The 22,887-nt window shown below is 38.5% G+C and overlaps 2 protein-coding genes across 3 annotated transcripts in view; one reads left to right on the top strand and one right to left on the bottom strand.

Moving 5' to 3' along the window:
- Positions 1-281: 281 nt before the first annotated feature.
- Positions 282-15,251, bottom strand: GSG1L2 (GSG1 like 2). The gene is made up of 5 exons (XM_013950300.2): positions 15,018-15,251; positions 12,454-12,501; positions 9,974-10,126; positions 4,882-4,993; positions 282-588 (listed from the first exon to the last, which is right to left on the bottom strand). The coding sequence occupies exons 1-5, from the start codon at positions 15,205-15,207 to the stop codon at positions 333-335; spliced, it is 759 nt and encodes a 252-aa protein (XP_013805754.2). The 5' UTR covers positions 15,208-15,251; the 3' UTR covers positions 282-332.
- Positions 15,252-20,484: 5,233 nt separating this feature from the next.
- GLP2R (glucagon like peptide 2 receptor) overlaps positions 20,485-22,887 on the top strand; it is a 48,214-nt gene continuing 45,811 nt past the window's right edge. For both annotated transcript variants that reach the window (XM_067308141.1, XM_067308140.1), the window contains exon 1: positions 20,485-20,761. In XM_067308141.1, coding sequence (XP_067164242.1) covers positions 20,657-20,761 — 105 coding nt within the window. In that variant the 5' untranslated portion in view covers positions 20,485-20,656. The remainder of the gene's footprint in view (positions 20,762-22,887) is intronic.

Raw genomic sequence — 22,887 nt, 5'->3', positions numbered from 1 at the left:
GCTTGGGTTTTTTTGGAAGTCTTTTAAATAGGGAATTAGGGGTGAAAATCCATAATGCTCTGAAATCCTAACAAACTCACATTGTCTATATTAACATTAGAGAATACTTAAAAATCAGGGCAGTGCAGAATCTGTGTCCTTGTCTTTTGCTGAACTGAGGTACCTGTATCAGCCTTTTCAATACTAAGACTTCCCTGAAACATCCATGAAAATATCATTTCTTTATTAAGAAAAATGACTAATGCTACACAAAGATACATTTTTATTAATTAATACTATTTCATTGTGATATACCTTATGATTCACAGGATGCCTTGAGATGTGGTTCAAATTTACAGAATTGATATATTGGCCAGGTGATGCAAGCCTTTTATTGGGTGTGCAGGGTCCTCTGTAGTTTTGTGAAAAGAGTTCACATACACATTGCAAGCTTTCTCTGGAGCTGCAGGATCAGGAAACTTGTATTTAATCTTTAAACTCCTTTCCAGCTTTTTTCTTTTGTGCTTGAATTCCAAAGTAGTTTTTGTATATTTGTTAATAGTCGTGACAGCTGCAGCCATACAGCAAGCGAAGGAACCCCATGCGAGGCTATAAACAAAAAAGTTTATCAGAAATTAGCAAAATAGATTCATATCCAAATACTTCAATTTTATTTTTGAAAATATTACACACTAGTGCTTATATTAGTGTATATTATGGAAGGGGCAACATGGTGGGAGAAGGAGAAATACTCTTGGTTAATGATCATCCAAGTACCTGATTTATGTAGTTGACATCTACATATTGATTGTTATATTCACATTTAACATCTTTGTTTGAGTGAAACCCTATCCCCACCACCAGTTCCTCTACTTACTCTACTTAAAGATTAATTTCAGAATAAGGAACTATATAAAAATGGGGATGCCTGAAAAATTAAAAGATGCTGTTAAAGAGATTTAAAAACTTAAAGTGCCATTGAGAAAAATTTGTACCACTTATTCAAGAGGATTAAAAAGAAAAGAGAAGGCATGATTAAATAGCTGACTGTAACAGGCTCAGAGCACTGAAATGCATTCCTGAGAAAATACAGGTCATGACCAAACTGAAGAAAGGATATAAACTCTGAAATGTTAATATAAAACCATAACAAGACAGAAATAAAAAATGATGTTGAGAGACAATTTGCTAAAGGTGCAGGACATTTCTAGATTACTGACTGGCCAATGCATGATGGAAGTATAAAATTAGTATGTAAAAATAAGGTCACAGTGATATGAATTAGAGTTCACAGTGAAGGAAGTTACTCGTCAGAGCCTTTCTTAACATGTCAAGGTCAGGATAATCTAATGAAACATGCTTTTGTTGGAGAAACCAGTTTAAGAAACTTCTGCTTAACTCTCCTCTCACTCAGAGCTGTTCATTCCCACATCCTCCTTGCAGTTCAATGAACTGATTTAGGTTTAAAATAGCACTTTCTTTTTTTGGGGGGGGGCGGGGTAAGGGGGGATGCTTTTAGTCAGGACTGGTTTTCAGGATAATCATACAACCGGACGTGTTGCCAGAATTTGGGGCAGTCAAGTATGGCACATAAATACACATGGGCTGCTAGGAGCAAGAACAAGAGAGAGTAGCTTAAGCTCTCTTTGTTACATTAGTCAGTCAGACTACACCCTAACTGTCCCACATGTGGGGATCAGCAGAAGAGCTCTTACAACAAAGAGATAACATGAATAAGGGCAAATCACTAGAAGCAGGTGGATTTACCTTGCCATGCCAAAGGAACTTAGGGATGGAGCAACAGACCTACTAATGGCGGTACGTAACCTATGGTTTAGGTCAAACATGGTAGAGAAGAATTGAAGGTGGCAGCCATGACTGCAGGTTTTAGCCTCTGCGATCAGATAAAGGAAGCCTGCAATAGTCCTGACTAATGTAGCAGGCGTATTGGCTGAATAACTGAAGTATAGTAGCATTAATAGACGAATCGATAAAAATGATATTATGGATCACAGTTTTTGCTGAAGGATGTTATTCCTGATCTGTTAATACCTTTTGAAGGGTTCAGTGAGATAAGGACAACAAACTGATTTCAAACAAGCTTTTAAGAAGTCCTCTTACCAAAGACAGAAAAAAAATTAAGTTCCTATTAGAAGATGCTCTTGTAGATCAATTCTGTATTAAAAGAAACAAAACAAACAACAGAAATAAATGATTTCTTTTGACAATACAAAGAGGATATCAGTGGAATTCTTTAAGATTTTTGCTAAATCTTCTGCCTTTCCACAAGCGATTTGGAAATGATGTCTGACTCATGAGAACCAAAGAAAGAAGCAAGCAAAGTCTTGTCACTGAGAGAGCCAGAGGGTAAAGGGGAGTTTGATTATAGTGGAAATTCAGCCTCAAGAAGGATTAAGGTCAGTGGGAACTGTACACAGAGGCAAAGTCCTGAAGGGGAAATCAAACAGGTCAACTGGACAAGGAAGCAAACAAAAGTAACAAGTCATTCCTCTGGATAAGAGAAATGCAGATGGAAGCTCAGCTGGATTGTGGGTTTTCCTTTTACTACACTAAGTATTGGATAGAAAATGTGTTATGAGAATTCAGTACAGGGAAAAAGGAAATTATGAACTTTAGAGACAAAATGCTGCCTCTTGATGTAAGGATACCTCAATCTGAGAAAGGCAAGGAGAGTGCGAGATTAACCAATAATGGAAACATATTGCCAGCTTCCTGGCAAGCTGCTGAAGAAGAGAAAAAAGAAATATGGAGAGACTTATTGAGAAGACATTCAGGGATGCCACAGAGTAAGCCTACTCATTACTAGGAATCCCAGCTCTATAGAGGAAGAGGAAAGATTATCTTGCCCCCTAGTCAAGGCGGAAAAAAAGCTCTAGCTACAGCAGCTGGATGTGATGAGATGGGTGGAACTGTGACACATGGAAGAACCATGGCAAAGGCTCAGCAGTTCTTGCAGGCACAGCTGCTCCCATGGAGCTGATGGTTGAGATGAAAAAACTGCTGCCATGGGTCCAATCCTTTGTTTTTCTTTGCTAGGGAGGTGGTGACAAGTCCCAATGACAAAGTAGGACAGTCTTTCCTGTGCTGCTGTCTGCCCATGTTCTGTCATCAGCTTGCTGACATTGTTGGCCAAAGTGGCTGCTGCAGTAATTAGAAAGGGAGCGTCAGTTATAATCATGAATCCCCCTCTTCTAGCATCTGTCCTCTGTCCTCTTATAAGGCAGCAGTAGTGTCAGCATCCTTCACCTTGTCTGGTTCTCCCATACAGTCAATGGAAGAACAGCTGTGGGAGGCTGGAAATGAGGGTTCATACAACAGGAGGGGGGTGAGGGGTGCAAATGCAGGTTATCAGAAAAGAGACAATGATACAGACAGAGGGAGATAAGAGGAAAGAAACTAAGGCCCTTCAAACAGCCCCTCCTACACGTAAGTCTTTCTGTATGCAGGTATTCGGTGATGACAGGAACATTTCTTTGAGGCATTCAGTGGCCCAGGCTTCACAGAGTTAGAAGGCAGCCATGAAGTCTTCTGCCCCTGAATGTGTGGCACATGGCAAAAGTCATTAGTCCAGATGCCCATGAAGAGAAGGCTGGCTGTAGTTGCAACAGTGATGGCATCAGTGGTGTGCACGATGATGATGGTAACAGCGGCAGCAACGAAGCTGTGTTGGTAGCAGTAATTAATAGTGGCAGTGATGCTGATAATTTTCTTCACTTCCCAGTGGGATGGAAAAGGGAGAACAGGCTTGTCTGTACCAGTCTGCAGTTTTCTGTTCCCACTCACACAGGAAGGTGGAAGGAACATTTTCCCTTTTCCTAGTGGCCATTCTTATTAGTTAGGTTATAGTGAAAACAGGCCTAAGTCAATTCATCAAAGGAATGGAGAGCCCTCCCAGAAAAGGGATCAGGGCCCAAAACTAGGGAAACCAAATGATTATTGAGAGAACAAAAATGTGAAAGAAGGGAAGCATCAGGAATCAAAGAAGCAAAAAGTATCAAAGTCTGAAAGGAGAGAAGAAGACACTATTGGAGAATTCTGCACAGTGCCCATGATGCCTGTTGAGGGTGTCCAAGTAGCCACCAGACATTGTCCAAGATACAGTTTGGATATTTAATATTAGGCTTCTTCTCAGAGCCATTCTTCCAGACAGGAGAGAATGCAAGGTCACCCTTTCCTCCTTGAATAAGTGGGGGACACAGGGCAGCTAAGCCACCTCATGTTGTGGACAAACAGGATAGGCTCAATCGGTTGTCATGATCTAGGTGGTCTGCAACCAAGCAGTACTGGCCAGGCCTCCATTTATACATATGTAACAATAGCTTCTAAATGAACTGTTACTATTCAGGAAGCTTAGATTCATGGAAAGAGACCTAAAAATGTGAACCATTTTGTCTGAAATTTCCCCAAAATAGCAACCTGAAGCATATATCTGGTAAGGAAACGTTCAGCCTATATGGCTGAATCTGGAAGAGTTAAAAGCAATTTATGCTAGGCAGCATTCCTTGGAGACAAAGCTACCAACACTGGGTCTAATAAACCTGGTAGTCTGATGTGTGGGGAAAAGAACCTCTGCCTCATGCAGAGCAGTGGGAGGTCTCTGCACTGTTCAGTGAATGGTAAACAGAAAACTCACAAGCTTAGAGGATCAGAACTGTGCTCATAGTTGCTCTAAACTCCAGCTGTTACAATCCATACAGTAATCTAAGACTAGTGAATTTGGTTTAAAAAAAAAAACAAAAAAACCCCAGATGGAATACTGAATTGCATCCCCAGGAGTGAAACAAGATAGACCCATTCCTTATCAATTAAGCATACATTCCTTGACTACAGGATGAAGTGACTGAAATGTAATGGAAGAACCAAATATAAATCAATAGGTACCAATAGGACCAGCCATAATCCCATGTGTGAGGTCTCCAGTCTTCAGGACCAAGGTTGACAGTCATTTGAAATACAGTGGTGTACATCATGTGAGCAACCATGCCCAGAAGACCTAAAAAGTATAATTTAATAAGAATATTAGAAAATATAAATTGAGGACACTTCTCTTTGTCAACTTATTGCAATTCTCCCTGGAGCTCCTGGAGAATATTTTATGAAGAATCTAAATTCTATATATCACTGAAAAATACTGGATATTATAATTTAAGTGTATTTGTATGTCATGGATTTTGCCAATACAGTCACCACTACAGCTCCTTGACACTTACTATAAATGGGACCTACTAGAGGAACCTAATGGAACAATGGGACATTCAGTCCATAGATCTTGAAAGGCAACTGGCTAGTTGGCTCCATCCCTCTGAAAACCTACTCCTTGGTAATTCGTCTCTGAGCAGGGATCAAAAAACCCAAGGTCTCACTTAAATTCATTGCACAGGACACAGTGTCCCCTAATAAGCCATCAGAAGCTTGAAATATAAAAGAATGGGAAGATTTTTCAAAGGCACAAATATTAGTTATATGTCCTTTCCCAATGCCTTAAATGAGGCCAGATTTATCAGTGTTATTTTAGATAAATAAAAAAGTGAATAAGCACCTAAATGCTGTTAAAAGGCACTGAAAGACTAGATTTTGGAAGTGGCTTATTTATTTAACCATTTGCTTAGCCATTTATTTAACCAGTGGCTTTATTTAACAATATAATCTTCCAAATTCCTATTTAGCTGTTGCCTAATGGTAAAGTTATCTATTTTCTCTTAACATTTTATTTTCCAGCAGTGACTGTCCCGGTGAACATTTACTTTTGTTTCCATTTGCATGTACAAATCCATAAAAATCCTGGCAACATAAGTATCTCAATGTCTAAAACACATTGCCTTCTCAGAGTAGTGGTCCATCCACAAACCCTCTTACAAGACCCAATTTACTGAGTGTTCCCAAAGCAGGCCTGCTTCATAAATTTTCACAAAACAAAAGCAATTGCTAGCACACAGTAGATTTCAGTCTGGGACAGTTCTGCACAAATAAGGGCTGTTTGGTGTTTTTCCATTGTCACCTACACAATAACCTGGCTTCAGTAGACACTGGGAAATTGTCTTCCCTGAAATACTGGTGTTCCCTGAAACACCATCAACTGGTAATTAGAACATTCCTTTTAGGCAGCATAGAGACAAGCTGCTTCATGCTGTGAAAGACATTACTTAGTTGTTAGCTGGCGCTTTGATAGCACATTCCTTAAACTCTATGGAGAGAGCTGTTCTGAGCATGTTTTTCTGCCTATGTGTAAGGATTAAGACAGACAACAAATGTTTCTGCCAAAAAATAAATAGAAGTGGAGAAGGAAAGAAGGAAAGAGGGAAGGAAGGAAAGGAAGGAAAGGAAGGAAGGAAGGAAGGAAGGAAGGAAGGAAGGAAGGAAGGAAATTGTACTACGCATGAGTGCTACCTGGAAGCACATGGGGATCTTTGAGCCCAGGCATGGGGTCTGCAGTGATCCTAGAAAAATCATTAGGAGGAAATAGAAGGTTGTTGCTGTGGGGATTGGAGGACTGAGGCCAGCTGTCCATCTCTCCCCAGAGAGGTGATATGTCATAGTCATTTTTGAGTTACACAAATGCCAGTCCTGATTCCTCCACCCTGGATGCCCTTGCCTGTACCCTGATGGGTAAAATTGGGGTGTGTACATGAACTCCTGTGGTGGGCCTGGAGGTCTCTCCATTTAGCTCTTGTGCAAAGATAAAATTCCAAGTCAGGCTGACTCAACACTTCAGCAGTGGCATCAGGGCAGTTTGGGGCTGGGAAAATGGTAAAAATTTAACTGAAATGTTGATGCAAGTAGCAAGAATAGTCAAATATGGGTGTCTGTCAATGTTCATTTTCATGAAAAGTCACTAGTATATGTGGGTTACAGGAGAGTGGTACCGATAAAGAATATTCATAGCAATGGAATTAATGAGCAGAATACATGCTTGGTATTTAAGAGAACACATTCACAAAAACAGAATAATATTTTTTGTAGCATTTAAACCCGCATGAGGGCCATCATAACCATGTTCTATATAAACTTGCCCAGAAAAATTGACATTGTGATTCTTATGGCAAGTCAATATGGTCTGCATAAGTTAGAGCACATATTTGGGGATTTCATTCAGCCTGAGCAAAAGATTCAGGGTACTGAGAAATCAAACATTAGCTTTAATGTGTTTTTTTCAATCATTAATTACTATAACAGTTTTTTTAAAAAAGTATGTTTTCAATATAGCTAGAATTATGCAGCTACACTTTCCAGAAGTGGAATTTTGATTTGCATTTGCCTTCTAGAATCAAGAGCTTGTTGGTATAAGAAATTGTATCATCATTACAGATTAAGGTGAAGGAAACTTTAAAGCTTTTCTTTGATAAGGCAACTAGATTTGGTTTATATCTAAAACAGATTTATATGTAAGTTTTATATCTAAGACAGATATTCTTCAATTTTTTACTATTTCAATAAATGCTTAAAACCAGGGACTAACAACCAAAATGTCCAGTAAAAGCTTTCAATGTGAGCCTCCTTAATACTGTACATGCCAAAACCAAAAGGAATATTAATAATGGTGAATATTTACTATTATTTGGAGAGGAAAAAGTTGCTAATAATGGGCAAGACTGGCTAAAGATTTGAATAAAGCTCATGATTCTTTCTCTGGAAATAGACACAATGGTGGAACAAAAGGGTTGTTAAGATACAGGTAAAAATGTTTCACTGGAAAGGTAGGCTCATTTAGCCATGTTAACAAAGGAGACTGCTTGGGTGAGTCTATAGCTGAGGTCCAGCATACAGAAGGGCATAGACATGTTGAAAATCTTTGAGCAATAGTAAGAGGAAAATTTTAAAAAACTTACCCATAGAATTTACTGATAAACCACTAATCAAGAAAGGTAAGGGGCACAGGGCTTTTTGTGAACAATAAGTAGAACTGGTGATGATAAAGATTTTTAACCAGCTGGATAGCTTTCTGGAAGGTCTTTCAACAGAAAGGAGATAGTCCAAGTTCTCAGAATACATCAGCAGCAAAGTTTGGAGACAATTCTCTAGACTATAGGGAACTGAGATAGCAAACTTCAAATGTGAAAAAGATAACTGCAAAGAGAAAGGGATCATATGGTCTCTATTTCAGATGGGAATCCTAAAAAAAGGTGGATAAAATTACAGTAGCAGAGGTTTAGATTAAATTAGATTAAATTTAGATTGAATGAAACCTTTTGAATAGTAAGAATTAGCTTACATTTCCTAGAAAGGTCACAGAATCTTTAGTACCAAGGCAGGAGTGTTGTTTTGTTTTGTTTTGGGTTTTTGAGGGTTGGAGATTTTTTTAAGATGAGGTTAGACAGACATCTGTCAGGAAAGGTTTAGGTAGAGCTGAGCCTAACTTAGGGCAGAGATTTGAGAATTCCATAAAATTGAGTAAAACTAAAGCATCTCAGGAATGACCATCTGGAATGTAAACTGTGGTTCTTGGAGACTCAGCACTGGCCAGGATTCACCTGCGGACCAGTGTCTACATTTAGTACTGCCGTCTAGGAAAACTGCATAAAAACTGGGCTAGACAAAGACAAAAGTAACAAGAATGATCAGAGGTTTGGCAAGTATATGAGAAGTCATATGAAATGTTTCTCAATCATTTCTTTCAGGGAAGAGAAGGTAAAGGAAAGACATGACAGGTGCCTTCAACTGCGCAAAGGCTTCTGCAGAAAGGAATAAAATGATCTCTTCCGCATGATCACAGTGGGACTATTAAGAAACTTGATTTATTTAGCCAACAGTAATGCAAATGGTAGATAAGATAAATATGTGATTATGTTTAAGAGGAAACGGTGTACTAAAAAATCTTTAATTTGCAGAGGAAGGCACAACAATCACAAATGCATGAGCACTAAATCTATAAACATTAAAATTAGAATCAAAGCCCACAATTTTGGCAGAGAAAGGGAACATTGAGATTATTTCACCAAAAGAGATATTAGCTTTGCCATCTGCCAGTGTGTTTGACTCACAATTAGATGCCTTTCTAAAACATTTACTTTCACCAAATATAAATTACTTCGGATACCATACAGGAGTGACAGCATGACAGCTAGTGGCGTGTGTTACACAGGAAGTCATACTACATACTCAGTATGATTGCTTCTTAATTTAAAATTAATACCTCTATGAAACACTGTTAATGTTACCAGCAATTATTGTTTTTACTGCAGCTTTCCTCCGTACCAATTGTATAATATATATAGAATCATAGAATACTTCAGACTGGGAAGTACCTCAGGAGGTCTCTAGTCCAACTTCCAGCTCAGAGCAGGGTTAGCACTGAATTCAGACCAGATTGCTCACCATGAGGACAGACAGCCTGTAGAACAGGTTGCCCAGAGAGGTGGTTTTGGTTCCATTCTTGCAGCTTTTCAAGACCCAATTGGGTAAAGCCTTGAGCAATCTGGTCTGATTTCACAGCTGACTGTTTTGAGCAGGAGGTTGGACTAGAGATCTCCTGAAGTCCCTTCCAAACTGAATTTTCCCAGGCTCCTATGTTGTATAGCACTGGATTAAGAATAAATATTCAGAAAATGAAACACATTGTTTAGGATGATCCTCCACTAACAATTATTTAATCAAATTTTATTCCACTTTATAAATACCATTTTATTTCTACCTACTGCTAATTTTATACTCAGCATGTTGAAAATTAAAAAAAATCAAGCTATAGGAAGAATATATCACTTTATCTTTGACAGCCAGTCTGACAATCAAATTAAAAATAATAAAATTAGAATAGTAAAATAAAATTAATAAAAACTATAAATGTAAAATATAAAAATAATATTAAGAAATAATTAGATGACTCAAATATATTCCATAAAATTTTGCTGCATCCTGTTCTGTTGCCTGTGTCTCAGTAGGCATAGTAATAGTTCTTAATCTTGTTCTTAATCTTCAGTTGAGAGTCTATCAATGTAGCATTTTCTGGAGGTATATCAATTGCAATCTTAAACGATACCTGCTAGTACGGTGACCACTGCAGAAAAGGCGTTGATCTTTAGGCCATCAATGGCAGCAGTGTAGTAGCACACTTCTATTGACATAAGAATGGCTCCAGCCAGAAGCAAAATGATGTACAGTAGCTCTGCTATGATAGACAGCCATAAAACCCCTGGAAAACCAAATTAACAGCACTGATATTGTAAGTTGTCATTTAGTATTTTCACCATTTCTTCATTCTTCATTTTTATTGTTTACATCTTTGAACAAAAGTTCAAAGACTGTGGGGACACTATTATAACTTTTTTAGAAGATCTCAGGGTTCATGGAAACCCTAAATTTTCACTCCTCTACTGATGTGGACGGTTAGTGGAAAAGCATGTGCACCTTCCTTCCATACCTTTGAGGAGCATACAGTGCGAGATAGGGCAGTACCTTTGTTATACTCAGTAGTTATGCTAACATTACTTTAAAAAAAGAATTAACATCCATTTATCCATTTTTTGACGTCACAGTTGTTGGGCTCATAGAGAAGTGTACCAAAAGAAGACTGTAAGGCCACGCACACAGTCACATGGCTGAGGGCCCAGCTGTTAAGTAAAATCCTCCCTTTGGGCTTAGTGTTCTACCAGTCTCTTGGGTTTTGGACATCTAAACCATCATGTGCCACAACATTCTTCGGGTTTCACTGGGATTCATCTCTTTCCTGCTCTCCCTGGCTATCTCTTAATTTTATCTTACTCAAGGTGCTAATTTTTCTCTAAAAGATTATCACCCCTCTGTATTACTATTAGCATGTTAATGTCCCACAGGCAGGAGTCTTCTCTCCAGATGCTAACTAGGACCTGCCAACAACCCTCCCAAATCTTTTTTAAAAACAAATTAATGTATCCTGACAGAAACACTTCTTTGTAGATTCAAATATTGATTTCATATGAATGTATATACTAACAATCATAACTTAAATATAGCAACAATAATAAGGCATGTGGTTGATTGCTAAACACTACACATGGGAGTAAACAAAATGTTTTGGAGGTTAAATAACCCCTACTGCAGGCAGGTGTCTGTTTGACAACTCTGATTCCAAAGGCATTTAGACATTAAAGTCTTGGGTTAGGCTATGCCTGGACCCAGGCAAGGTCTATTTCTTTGGCAAATCTTTGCCTCAGTAAAAAATTCTGATTTTGTCCAGGATCTCCAGGTAGCACATAGCCCAGCCACAACAGTATCAGCTGCCCTGACCAAGACAGCTTGCATCTCATTATTTTTGATAAATGATCCATCACTGCATATGCACTGATCAACTGTGAATGATCCCTGACTAAGTAATCAGGGTTGATATATTTATGAGCAGTGAGCCTGATGCACCCAGATTTTTGTCTACACCCTGACAGAACACAAACCCTCTCATTTGCTGTGCAGGGCAGGAGCCTGTATTTCCATGCAGGATTTCACTAGCCAGGGGTAGCTTCACAGTGCTGTCGTAAGGTACATAGGTGCTGTCTTAGGTGACTGGATCTGACCCGCAGTCACCTCTGGCATTTGCTGACCTCCTGTTCACAGCGATTATTTCAGCATTACGGCCAACAGAAGTTTCATCTCTGGGGAGTTCTCAGGGCAGGGCCCAGAATTCACCCCTCCTTTCTGAGGGCTGTGTCTGCATAATTAAGAACTACACTTCACTTCACTTACATTTTTTTTCTCACACTATAAAAAGCTTGAGTTATTTGTGCACAGTGATATGGCTGCAATAGAAGGAGAGAGCACTAGCCTTCAGATACTCAGTGACTGGGTAACTAAAGCACTTTCCTGGATACGCAAGGCAAACTCCCTGGGGAAGAAGGCAGAATTGTTTCTGGATTAGCCAATTCCAAAGTATTGATCCAACCTTATAAGTGATAGGCTTGATATTGAAGGGTCTTTAACAGCATCTGTGGGCATGTTTTACAGGAACGTGAACTGTTCTTTGAACAGAGGTGGCAACGCCATACTTTCAGGAGAGATCTTTGTGCTGCAAATCCTTGATGAATGGAGATGCCTCCGTACGGCTCTGAGGAAAGTACTGGGGGAGTGGATTGACACTGTCATTCAGACTGGTTTGGTCCAGGACATGTTTCCCCCAGGCCCCCTGAGCATACTAGCTGCCCTTGGTTACATGGTGCCTGTCCCTCTGCCCTCTCCAGGGAACATGGCACCAGCCACAAAATTCCTCATTATGTGAATTCAGAAGTATACGAAAAGAGGGACAAAAACTAACAAATCTTGCTTTTCAGTACTCATATTCGCAACATAAAAAAAATGTTTCTTTTCAAATGGGGATTGCAGTGTTTTTGAAAGTCATTTTTTAACTGATGTGGACTTTGCTTTGAATTTTAAAACCTGAAATAAAGGATAAAAGCTTTTATGGGATTAAAGCAAGTGTTCAAATCATAACATTTATATTGATAAATTCAATCTGGAAAGTTTTGTTTGTATAAAAAAAATATGAATATTTACCTCGATCAGCAGGTGGAGTCAGACTGATGAAACTTCTACATTTCTCACCTAAGAAAGACATATAATTAATTTAAAAATAAAATTCTGGATTATTTTGTATTGTGTAACATAGTATTCTGCATTACCTACAGGAATAGATTATTAGAATGAAAAAATGCAAAATATAGCATAGAGCACACACTTGATTTTATAGCAGCAGAACAGATACAAAGATTTTACTTAGAGTCAGCCGTGCATATCTTAATGGTCAAACCAAATAAGTCAACTTAAAATTTAAGGTAGGAAATGCATAAAGGTCATGACTTTTAGGATGCTAGTCTCAATGACAGTCTAAATGTTTGGCTACAACATCACTGAATGCATACAGATCCCTCTGGCCCCCTGGACATTCAGGTTCAATTATTGTGCAACAGTGTTGAGTCCAGAGATTACACGAGGAAACAGTGACACACTGAAAGGAGCAGATTTAAGTAGTTATACTGTTTAGTTGCTAGCAGTGACAGAAGAACAGTGGACAGGATGGGGTCAGATAAGGTCATTAAAGAATGAAAGAACAGAAGCACAAAGACTGTGTTTTCGAAGGCTTGACCATTTTTTCTAAATGTATCAACTGGTCTGATTTTCAGAAAATACCTCTCACAAGTCATATCTTCCTTGCATCCTTAGGTCATCAGCAGTAACAAGTCTGAAATCAACATGGTGTTATGGATCATAAGTTTTGCTAAATAATCTTGACATTGCTTTTGGATGAGATAACAAGCTTGGTTTATACAGCTAATTGTTGGTATAATAAAGCCTTCTGTAAGACATCTGAGAATGTGACATGATGTGTTTAAAAAAAAAAAAAAACACTTTAAATCTGCAAATGTATCACTTCCATCTACTAATCCAACAAATCATTCACCAGCAGGATACCTTGAAGCAATGTATTTCATCCTCAGTACACTGGAATCTGAAGGAGGATCCCTCTAAAACATTTGATCTCAGATCATTGTAAATTGTGTCTGTCAGGGAAAGGGACCAATGAGAAGACCAAGAGAAACCACTTCTGATGTATGTATGTACATACAGAGTCCCGGGGACCTGGACCTACTCCTGGAGCTCAGTTAGAGAATTCATTCTGAATTTGTCAAGACACAGCCAGAGTCAAACATTTGTGGGAGACCTAGGGAAAGGCTATGAATTGTTTTCCAAAAAGTTGTGGCTGTGAAAGCCAGAATGGGGAAAAGAGCAATTCCTTTGAAAGACTGGTAGCTTGTCCACCATCCTGCTTATAAAGGAAGACCTGTTCTCTCTACAGCAACAAGGGTGCTGCTCACACAGATTTCTTCTAAGCTTGATTCTGGTTTTTTTGCTGTAAGCTCTGATTTTCAAGCCCATTTAGCCTGCTGACCCCCACGCAAATTCTCTGATCAAAGCTCTTGGAATTAATTCTGCTCTACTTTGGAAATGCTGGACTTTTTTTTTTTTTTCCAGCTACTAACTAAACCAAGTAAGAAAATAAGAACTGGCATAGGAGATGCACAGATTTCCTGGCCTGTGGTATCTACAGCAGTCATCACCTGAAAGATGTCTTATTTTTTGTTTTCTCTTGAGCAGGAGATGTATTTTCCTCTGATCTTTGACGTTTACTCCCTTAAATGTCTTACTTAATGTAGAAGACTTTTTGGTAGAACCAGATTTTCAGAACAGGTGACTGCTAAAATATTTGCATTTGAAAGGACAGATGATAGTTTATTTGATCTCTGATGTTTTGTTCTGATTCTTGTGATCTTGTGACTGATGAGAACAGTAATTGGAAAAAAACCTGGAAACCTGGATTTACAACATATACCCTATTTGTTGGACTAGCTAAGCAACTTCATTGTACAAAAATTTAAAATTACCCAGAAACTTTCTTTAATGGTAAGTTAATTTCATTCTATCAATATTTACATATTAGAGTGCAACTCAGTTAAATGCCACAACTCATGATTAGTAAGGGTCCTAGTTACATTTTGTGAAACATGTGAAAGGGTGAAAATAATCTTCTGCTATTGTTTATGAAAGGCAAGGTCACTGTAAGAAAGTAAAAATATCTATTCTTAATAGGAAATCTGTGAAACAACTTAACTCTCACATATTTAATTGCTGGAAAAAAATCCCAAAGATTTTTTAAATAAGATATCACACTGTGCTTTCTATGTTGCCTAGGTCATCATAAGCAGTGATTCAAAACAAATGTGCTCGTTTTTGGCTCAGGCACTAACAACATCAGAAAAATAAAACACTTTCCTGTTAAACTCATTTAACTTGCTGCTATAGCTAGAAGAATTTTTAAAAAAATCTTTATCTGTACTCCAATATGTCAGTCTAAAAACTCTAATATGTCAGTCTAAAATTCTTAACAGAATTTATTAGGAATTTTTTAAGAATTAATTAGAAAATACAGAAAAGGAAATTCTTGAAAAATACTTTTCCCTTTAAAATGCATACACAGCATTGCAACAAACAAGGAAATGACACTAAATAGACAAGGAAAAAAATGAATGCATTCTAAAATAAATTTATGTGCTTTCACTCACCTTCCCCACTTACAATTTCCTCGCAGGAATACCAGATCCCAGCATGAAACTTTCGGTCAATGAACTTGTCATCTCCTGTCTCCCAGATATATTGCACAGTATTGCTGTTGTTGACATCACGGTTATTAAAGCCGATGCAGTGTTCCCCTTTGCTTTGTCCTGCACAGAAAGGTTTGGCAACTTTTCTCATCCCTTCGCACCAGTAGCTGCTACTGAATGCTGTAATAGAGAAGACTAAAGAGAGAAAACTGAGAGAAAATGCTGCTGAGGCTCTCTGCCGTCTGCCCCTAACTGGAACTGGAACGGGCATCCTCCAGGACTGCAGTGTCAAATATGCTAGAAACAACACTTTACAAAGCTGTGTTTATATCTGCCTGGTGAAGCACCTGCTTATATTTACCATCCCATTCTGCATTCCTCTCAACAAATTGTACCAGCTCTGTAATTAAAACAGACAGCAGAGATATGGGCATGAGCAGAAATGATGTAGCAGGAGAGATTAAGGCTGTAAGACAGTGGTTGGCAGTAAATCTTGTGAAAGAAATACAAGGAGGAGGGACAATAAATTATACTTTTGCCACTGAATCACAGGAGTAAATGTATGTAACACAGAAAGTACTGCAATATGACTGCGTCTTGCAGTTCCAAATGCTCCTGTTACATTGAACACTAATTAAATTGAATACAGCGGTGAATCTTACTGTAAAGAAATACTTAAGAAGATGAGACCAGTTCCTAAATTAGAGCATTTCACAGTGTTAGAGCATTTCCCAAGAGCACTGGGAAGCTGCCTGTACTAGCTCCAAGTTCCAGCAGTTACAAATGAAAGTCGTATGTTTCATGTCTTTCCTATTTATGGGACTCTTGGCACTCTCCAGTCTGCCTCCATGAATGTGTAATAGAATTTAAACTCAGGTTAGATGAAAGAATAGAGAAAAGGCTGAATTGTCCTCATTCTGTCTGCTCTTCTGTTCCTTCTGTGAAACAGTAATTTTTTTTGCTCATCTAAAAAACATTTTCCACCTTGACATGTTAAAGATGTTGCTTTTTCTGTCTGCCTGATAAGGCATAGGATTCTGATTTGTTTCCTAGGAAATGAGTGATAAATTTTGCAAAAGCTTGTGTGGAACAGTTGTTGCTCCATGCAATAATAAAGAATCCGTTGCGCTAAAAGTAAGGTGGGACCAGTCCCTGCAAGAACAGTCCATGAGCTACACGTACAGTAACAAGTCAGGTCTATTTGCCCCAGCTGTGTCAGTGTTTGAATCTTTCAATAAAAATAAGTGAGGAAAACAACTGGAAGGAGCAGGAGTTTTAGTAAATGGCCATCTCATTTTACAAGTCTGAGGTCAAAACATTTACCCTAAGGGAGACTGATACCACAAGACTGATGCTGAAGTCACATGTGTATCCTTTAATGAATCTCATTCTGCTTTTTAAAGTAAAAGACTGTCAAGGAAAGAACAAGTTCATAAAACATCAGCGCTTAGTTCTGCTTAATTTTGCAGGCAGAGCTGAAAGAGCGGCCTCTCATTACACTTGCTTAATCCTCCTATCATAGGAATCCCACTTTATTGACGATTATGGGATTGTTGCATGCTCAGAAGAGCACCTTGAGGATCTCCTTGGCTGCTCTGCAGCACCATCTAAGGCCTAAAGAAAATGGAGGGCATGTTTCCACTCCCTAGCCTTACAGAATTCCTATTGTCACTAATGAAAAACTAAGTCTGAGGTTGTGGACAAGATCACTAGCCAGATAGCATCCTCTCCCAAACAGTAGCAGTTTATGATTCAGTATTTAGCTACATTTCCAGATAAAGCTTTCCTTTAGGTCAACTGCAAAAGTACATCTGGAGTGAATGCAGGAGCTGGTGTTCTAACATTGTTGTTCCATACAAAGCTGTTATCATTTCCATTCTCTTCCGTGAGACTAGTTTACAGCGCTATATCTGAAAGCTTAAGCAATTCATCAGTGTTGCTTTCTGGATACCCACTGATATAATTATGGAACAAATATCGAGGTTTTATCTTTGTAGCACTACTCCCTGTCCTAAAACACCATTATCTGTTACGGAAGAGGGAAAGGGGTATTAAAGACGGAAGATGCTAAGAGGAAGAGGAAAGGCATGGACAAAGTGCAGTGAGTTCAGCAGAGGGCCATCAAGATGGTCAGGGAGTTGAAGCACGTATGATGTGAAGAGAGGCTGAAGTAAAGGGCTTGTTGCGCCTGCAGAAGAGAAGGCTTCAGGGGGAACCTAATAGCAGGCTTCCAATACCAGGCTCTTCACCCCGGTTTGTGGTGGGAGGATGAGAGACAGAGGTTGAAACATGACATAGGTTGAAACACGACATAGGTTGAAACAAGAGAGGATATAAAACTGAATATAAAGAGAAACTTTTTCACCATGAGGATAGCCGAATAGTAGAACAGGTTGCCCAGAGAGGTTGTGCGGTCTGCCTCCTTGGAGGTTTTCAATACCTGACGGGATAAACCCTGAGCAACCTGTTCTGACCTCAGACCTGACCCTGCTTTGAGCAGGAGGTTGGACTAGAGACTTCTTAATGTCCCTTCCCACCTGAACTATCCTGTGATCCTATGATACTATGACCTATGACCCAATGAAACAAAGACTACAGAGACTCCTGGGTTGATGGAGAGCTGTGGCCAGTCTGGTTTGGGTCATGAATGCTACAAAGTGGATGGTGCAATACGCTACAGACAATCAGCACAGTGAGGAACATGAATGTCAGCATGGACCGAACTGCGTTAGGCACAAAAGGTGAGTTAGTTACACATCGCAGAATACATTATACCTCTGAGGGGCGCTTTTTAAGAGACAGAGTTCCTCTAATGGATGCAAGAATGGACAGCATTAAAAATGCTCTTTAGTCTGTTTAGTCAGACAGAGCACTCATCAAGGTCCACTGCCTTTTACCAGAGAGTTGACATTGTGCTCTGGTAAAAGGTAGTGGACCTTGGTGAGTTACCAACAGCCAGCTCACAGCAGGTATATCTTATACCTCTGCAGAGAACACAGCTTATGCCTGGTTATATATTTCGTAGGTGTGTGTCTCCTATGTATGTCCACATCCTTCTCAACAAACAGTATCCAAGCAAAGAGTAGACAGGCTGCATCTGGGAAACCTGTGGCAGGCATTTGAAAAATATGTGTCAAACACTTTCCTCCTGCCAGAGGAAGGTTATTTTCTACAGCTGTTCAAAGGCCTACAGCTTTGAACTACTTTCCACCCAGAAGCTGTCAGGATAGGAGAAGCATGAGATTAGGCAAGTCCCAGCTTGAAACTCCTAAAGAAACGGGGGATAAATGTGTATTTTAAACTGTTATGAAGATCTCAGCTTGAAGAACTGGCCAGCAACAGAATGACAGACCAAGCAGGTATCTGGACTAAAAAAAAAAAAAAAGTGCAACCCTAAAGAGCTGCAGAAGAATCTTGCAAAGCTCGAGTGACCAGATGATAAAACGTAAATGAAATTCAGCAGTCATGAATACAAAATGCTGCACACAGAGAACAGCAGTCCCAGCTGTCTATGCACAGTGAAGTATTTTAAGGTGAATACTGCCATTCAGAAACAAGATCTTTGAGTATAAGTGATGGTTCCTATGAAAATGTCACCTCATTGCTCAGAAGGGGTCAAAGCAGTAAGTGAAGTGTTGCCCATTACTGTAGAAGAATGAAGAAGAAAATGCCATGATGCCACTTCAAAAATCCATGACGTACTGACTTCTTGAATAAAGGGTGATTCGATCCTGTCTTCTTCATGAGACTTATTATTGTAGAACATGAAAAGGCAGAGAGAAGAGCGGCAATGGCTGCATGCTGTCATATCTACTTTCCTGGAGATGTGGAATAGTGAGGAATAAATGAATCCCAAAGAGGCCAAGTATTATCACAACCTTTGGTGAAAACAGAGCCTCGGCTGTTGGGCTCCAGCTCTCAGTGGAGCAGATGAGAAGACTTGCATGCTCCTGGGAGATGAAGCAAGGATGTATCAAAAGAAATCCTGAGGATTTGCTCACCTAGGGCCTGGCCTGAATTCAGGGTTTCCTGAGCATTGGAACATTTCTCATGGTGGCCTCAAAACAGCTTCAGTGTCGGAACACTATTCAGGTCTGCTTTTTGTAACCTGCTACAGTGCTGATCTTTCAGTATTGATCTAACATGACCGTTAGAAAATGTTTATCTATTCTTGGAGCAATACACAGCTGAGCAGTTGCCAAAGGGGTTTTGAGGTGCTTTTTCCTGGTCCCCAGAGTTGCCCTTAGGTGTAGCTTTGGGAGGATATGTGTGTGTGTCAAAACATCCACCCAGGAGAGCAATCCCTGGCTCTAGGAAAGCAGAGTAGCCACTGCCCATACTCCCAGGTCTCTCTAGAGACCATCCATTCTGGATGTATTCCCAACCCGAAACATTTGTCTCACAGAGCACTTCCATGTCCTATGTCCCAGTACACATTTCTACCACATCCAGACTGCATGTGAAGATGAGAGATGGGTATAAAATGTGCCCTTCCACCTCTTGGATTCCTCTAGAGGAAAGCTTGGGTATATTAAGTAGGGAGAGAGTCATGACCCACTCGATGCTGGTCAGGTTGATGGGGTGTGCTGCAGAGTACATCTGCTCCACAGTCTGGATTTAGCTTGTATCTGGCATGGAAAATTGGGCTACTGCTGGCCTCTACAGTCCTAATGGTGTGGCCTCTGCCCCCTGCCCCAGCTCAGCTAAACTGGTCCACCTGCAAACTCTGAGAAAGACACAAGGCCTTCTTCTGTATGCATAGCTGTAAACTTCATTTCTCTCAGAAACGCAGGAGGCAACATCTTCCTGACTGTCCAGGCTATCAACTCAGAGCATGAAAATCATAAGTCAGGCTCTAAGATTATAATATTATAAATGGTTTTAATTTTCTGTATATCACGTAGGGTTATTAGCGTTTCAGGCTTTTCTCAGCAACTAAAAATGTTGCAAACAAATTTTGGAAAATTAAAGCTGAAATTCTTCAGAAATTTCTCAAGCCTTGCAGTTGAAGCTGTTGGAGGAACATGGAAATTTATAAGAACTGTAGTAAAACTTTAATCTCTGGTAACAGCATTTTTTGTGCATGCAGATTCTCCAATCCTTCACTGACTATATATTTGACAAAGTGTGATCAGAAAGGATAAAAAACAACTATTATTTAGCAAGGTTCTTACACAAAGATTTTCTCTATTTTAAGCATATGTTTTAATAGTTTCATAAGCATATAAATATCTGTATGTATTTATGGTGCTGGATTTCACTCTCACAAAGCCACTGGCAAAATTCCCATGAAGTTCCAAGGGAACAGGATTAGCCCGTTAATGTTTTAATAGTTTTGTGACTTCTCATTGGCTAAAGGACAAGCTACAGAAAGCAGACTTTCTGTGAAGCTTAGACTACATTCTCTCTGCCTTTTATCAGAAAAACAAAACGTAGTTGGAGTCTAGCAAGCCTAGACATTTTAGCAGATTTCCTGGCTTATTTATAAGAAGATTCTGAAACAGTTGCATCCATAAAAGAAGAGATTTTTAATTTTTTTCACAGGACAGTTGCTTTGTGGTAGAGTGAGATAGCAGCATATCAAGAACAGATTTATTAGAATGGGCATGGCCACACTTCTTAGTCTCTGCTTCAGTATGGTGTTCTGGTCCAAAATATTTCCTGGACCTGCCAGCTCTGTCATGATGTTGTTTCTAGTGAAACAGGTAAGTTAATTCAATAATTAACTATTGACAATACAAAAGAAGATTCCGCTCACATAGCATCTTAACCTTCACAAACAGCAAATTTGTTGCACAAATAGTTCTGATATAAGAATTTATATTTGTTGAAAATTAGTCATGAGAAATGTTGACTGAGAAGCTATAGAATTTTATATTACAACTCACTCTGACTAGGTCATTAACACAGTTTTCTTCTGTTAATGCTGATTCATACAGTGAATAAATAGTATTTACATTTGTTTTATACAATCTCTTTTCATATCAATATTGTTTAATAATAAATTATTTTTCAATTTGCCTAACAGATATCAATACAATCATGAATCATGCTTATTTTCTACTGTTTTCCCCACTTTCTTGCCTTGTAGAAACAGCTTAGTGTAATTTATGACACTATCATTTAGACGTATGCAAGTGCTACGCATTCCGTTTTCTGTATCTGCAAGCTGATATTATTGGTATCATTCTGCATCTCAACTTTTTACAGAAGGCTAGCAAAACTATGTACAATTTTTGGATTGTTACCTGTAGAGCTTAATAAACCATCATCTTGCTTTTGTACTACATCTAGAACAAAATTTTAATAAACTTGCTTCTTCATCTATATTGTCTTAAAATTTGGGACAGCTTTAGGTATGTAATGACAAAATATCTCAGTGAAATTCATTTCTGGGAAATTTTCATATGTGTTTTTAATCACCATGTTTATCTTTAGCTCAGTAAATTTTAAAATACAGTTTACTTAGGTGTTGTAGTAAATTTTAAATCATCTGAAGAAAACTCATATATAAATTTAGGATAAATGTATATGAAATAAGTGGGCATGAGAATTAATGTAACTGACAGGTTTACCTTAACCTGAAAGCAATAATATATAATATTTTATATATATATATATATTTTTTTTTCTATCCACTAATAATATATTTCTATCCACCTGTCCTCCACTTAGCCAAGGAAGCATGCTTAATGTGCATGTTACAGGGGTTGTAATTTTGCTTGTAGAATTTTTATGAATAAGTTATCGGGAGACATATATTCTGAATTTTTTAGTAGATAATATTACTATTGCTTGTGTGAGAGCTTCTCTCACATAAATGAATACAGAACTGAAAGGACTTTCAGGTTTGTAAGCCACATTCAATATATCGCATACCTCAAGCAAAGTGCTGGTGCCATCGAAGTTAAGAGAAAAATTCCCAATGACCTCAGTGGAATCAAAATTTTGAAAGATATAAATTCATTCACAGTGAATTACTTTGTTACAGTGACTCCTGGAACTTGTTTACATCAGGTAGTTTAAACCATAATAAAGAAACCATAATAAAGAAATAACAATCATAAATCTCTTTATCCACATTTCCTAGACAAACACCAACATAGCTATAAAAATCATCAGTCAGGGAACATCAGGATCATGGCTGAAAGAATCAGTAAATACTTAAGCTCTTATGTCATTTCTACTTTATATAGAAAGTTCTTTTTTTTTCATATTCCAAATAAACAGTCACCACTTCTTTTCATCATTAGCTTAATATAACTCAGAAATTAAAAGGTAAAATACTGATTATGCTATAATCGATGATGGCAAAATAGATTTAAATTAGGCTGTTTGCAACCGTAGAGATTTATTTTTATAATTCATTTCTTAGGTGAGAGCTTCAAGCAGCGATATCTGCTGCATCCAGAATACTTTTAAAGAATAGTGACAAATGTTGTCACCCTCATGCAGTTTGAATGCTCTGAGTAACCAAAATGAATTGAAAGACCCTTCCAGGTAACTTTGATTAAATTTTAATGACACTGAGCTTTGTTGTGAATTGGGTGCTCAGATTCTCAAGCTGAGATGGTTCATATGTTACCGATGAAACTTCAAACATTCTGAAGTGAAGAAACTTTCAGTGCAAGACAAAGGTTACAGGCTTTCTGAATTTCTGTCTTGGATTTTGAACCCTAAATTCTGCTAAATTTCTGTTTAAATGCTAGAGTGGCTAAATTTCAACCAAAATCTAAAATTGACATCAAAACTCAAGCTCAGCTGCATATTGTCATGGCCTGAGATCACTATAAATTTTCCTGAAAGCTTGTATTTCTACTTCGGAGCACAC

Source organism: Apteryx mantelli, chromosome 19, assembly GCF_036417845.1.
Source record: "Apteryx mantelli isolate bAptMan1 chromosome 19, bAptMan1.hap1, whole genome shotgun sequence".
NCBI classification, from domain to species: domain Eukaryota; kingdom Metazoa; phylum Chordata; class Aves; order Apterygiformes; family Apterygidae; genus Apteryx; species Apteryx mantelli.
This window is presented reverse-complemented; position numbering and strand designations above follow the sequence as displayed.

Coding starts and splice junctions, on each gene's coding strand:
- GSG1L2 (XM_013950300.2), bottom strand. CDS start 15,207: ATGAGAAAAGTTGCCAAACCTTTCTGTGCAGGACAAAGCAAAGGGGAA. Junction 4,994..9,973: donor AGTGGTCACCGTACTAGCAG/GTATCGTTTAAG, acceptor TATACTTTTTAG/GTCTTCTGGGCATGGTTGCT. Junction 589..4,881: donor GATTATGGCTGGTCCTATTG/GTACCTATTGAT, acceptor TTTTGTTTATAG/CCTCGCATGGGGTTCCTTCG.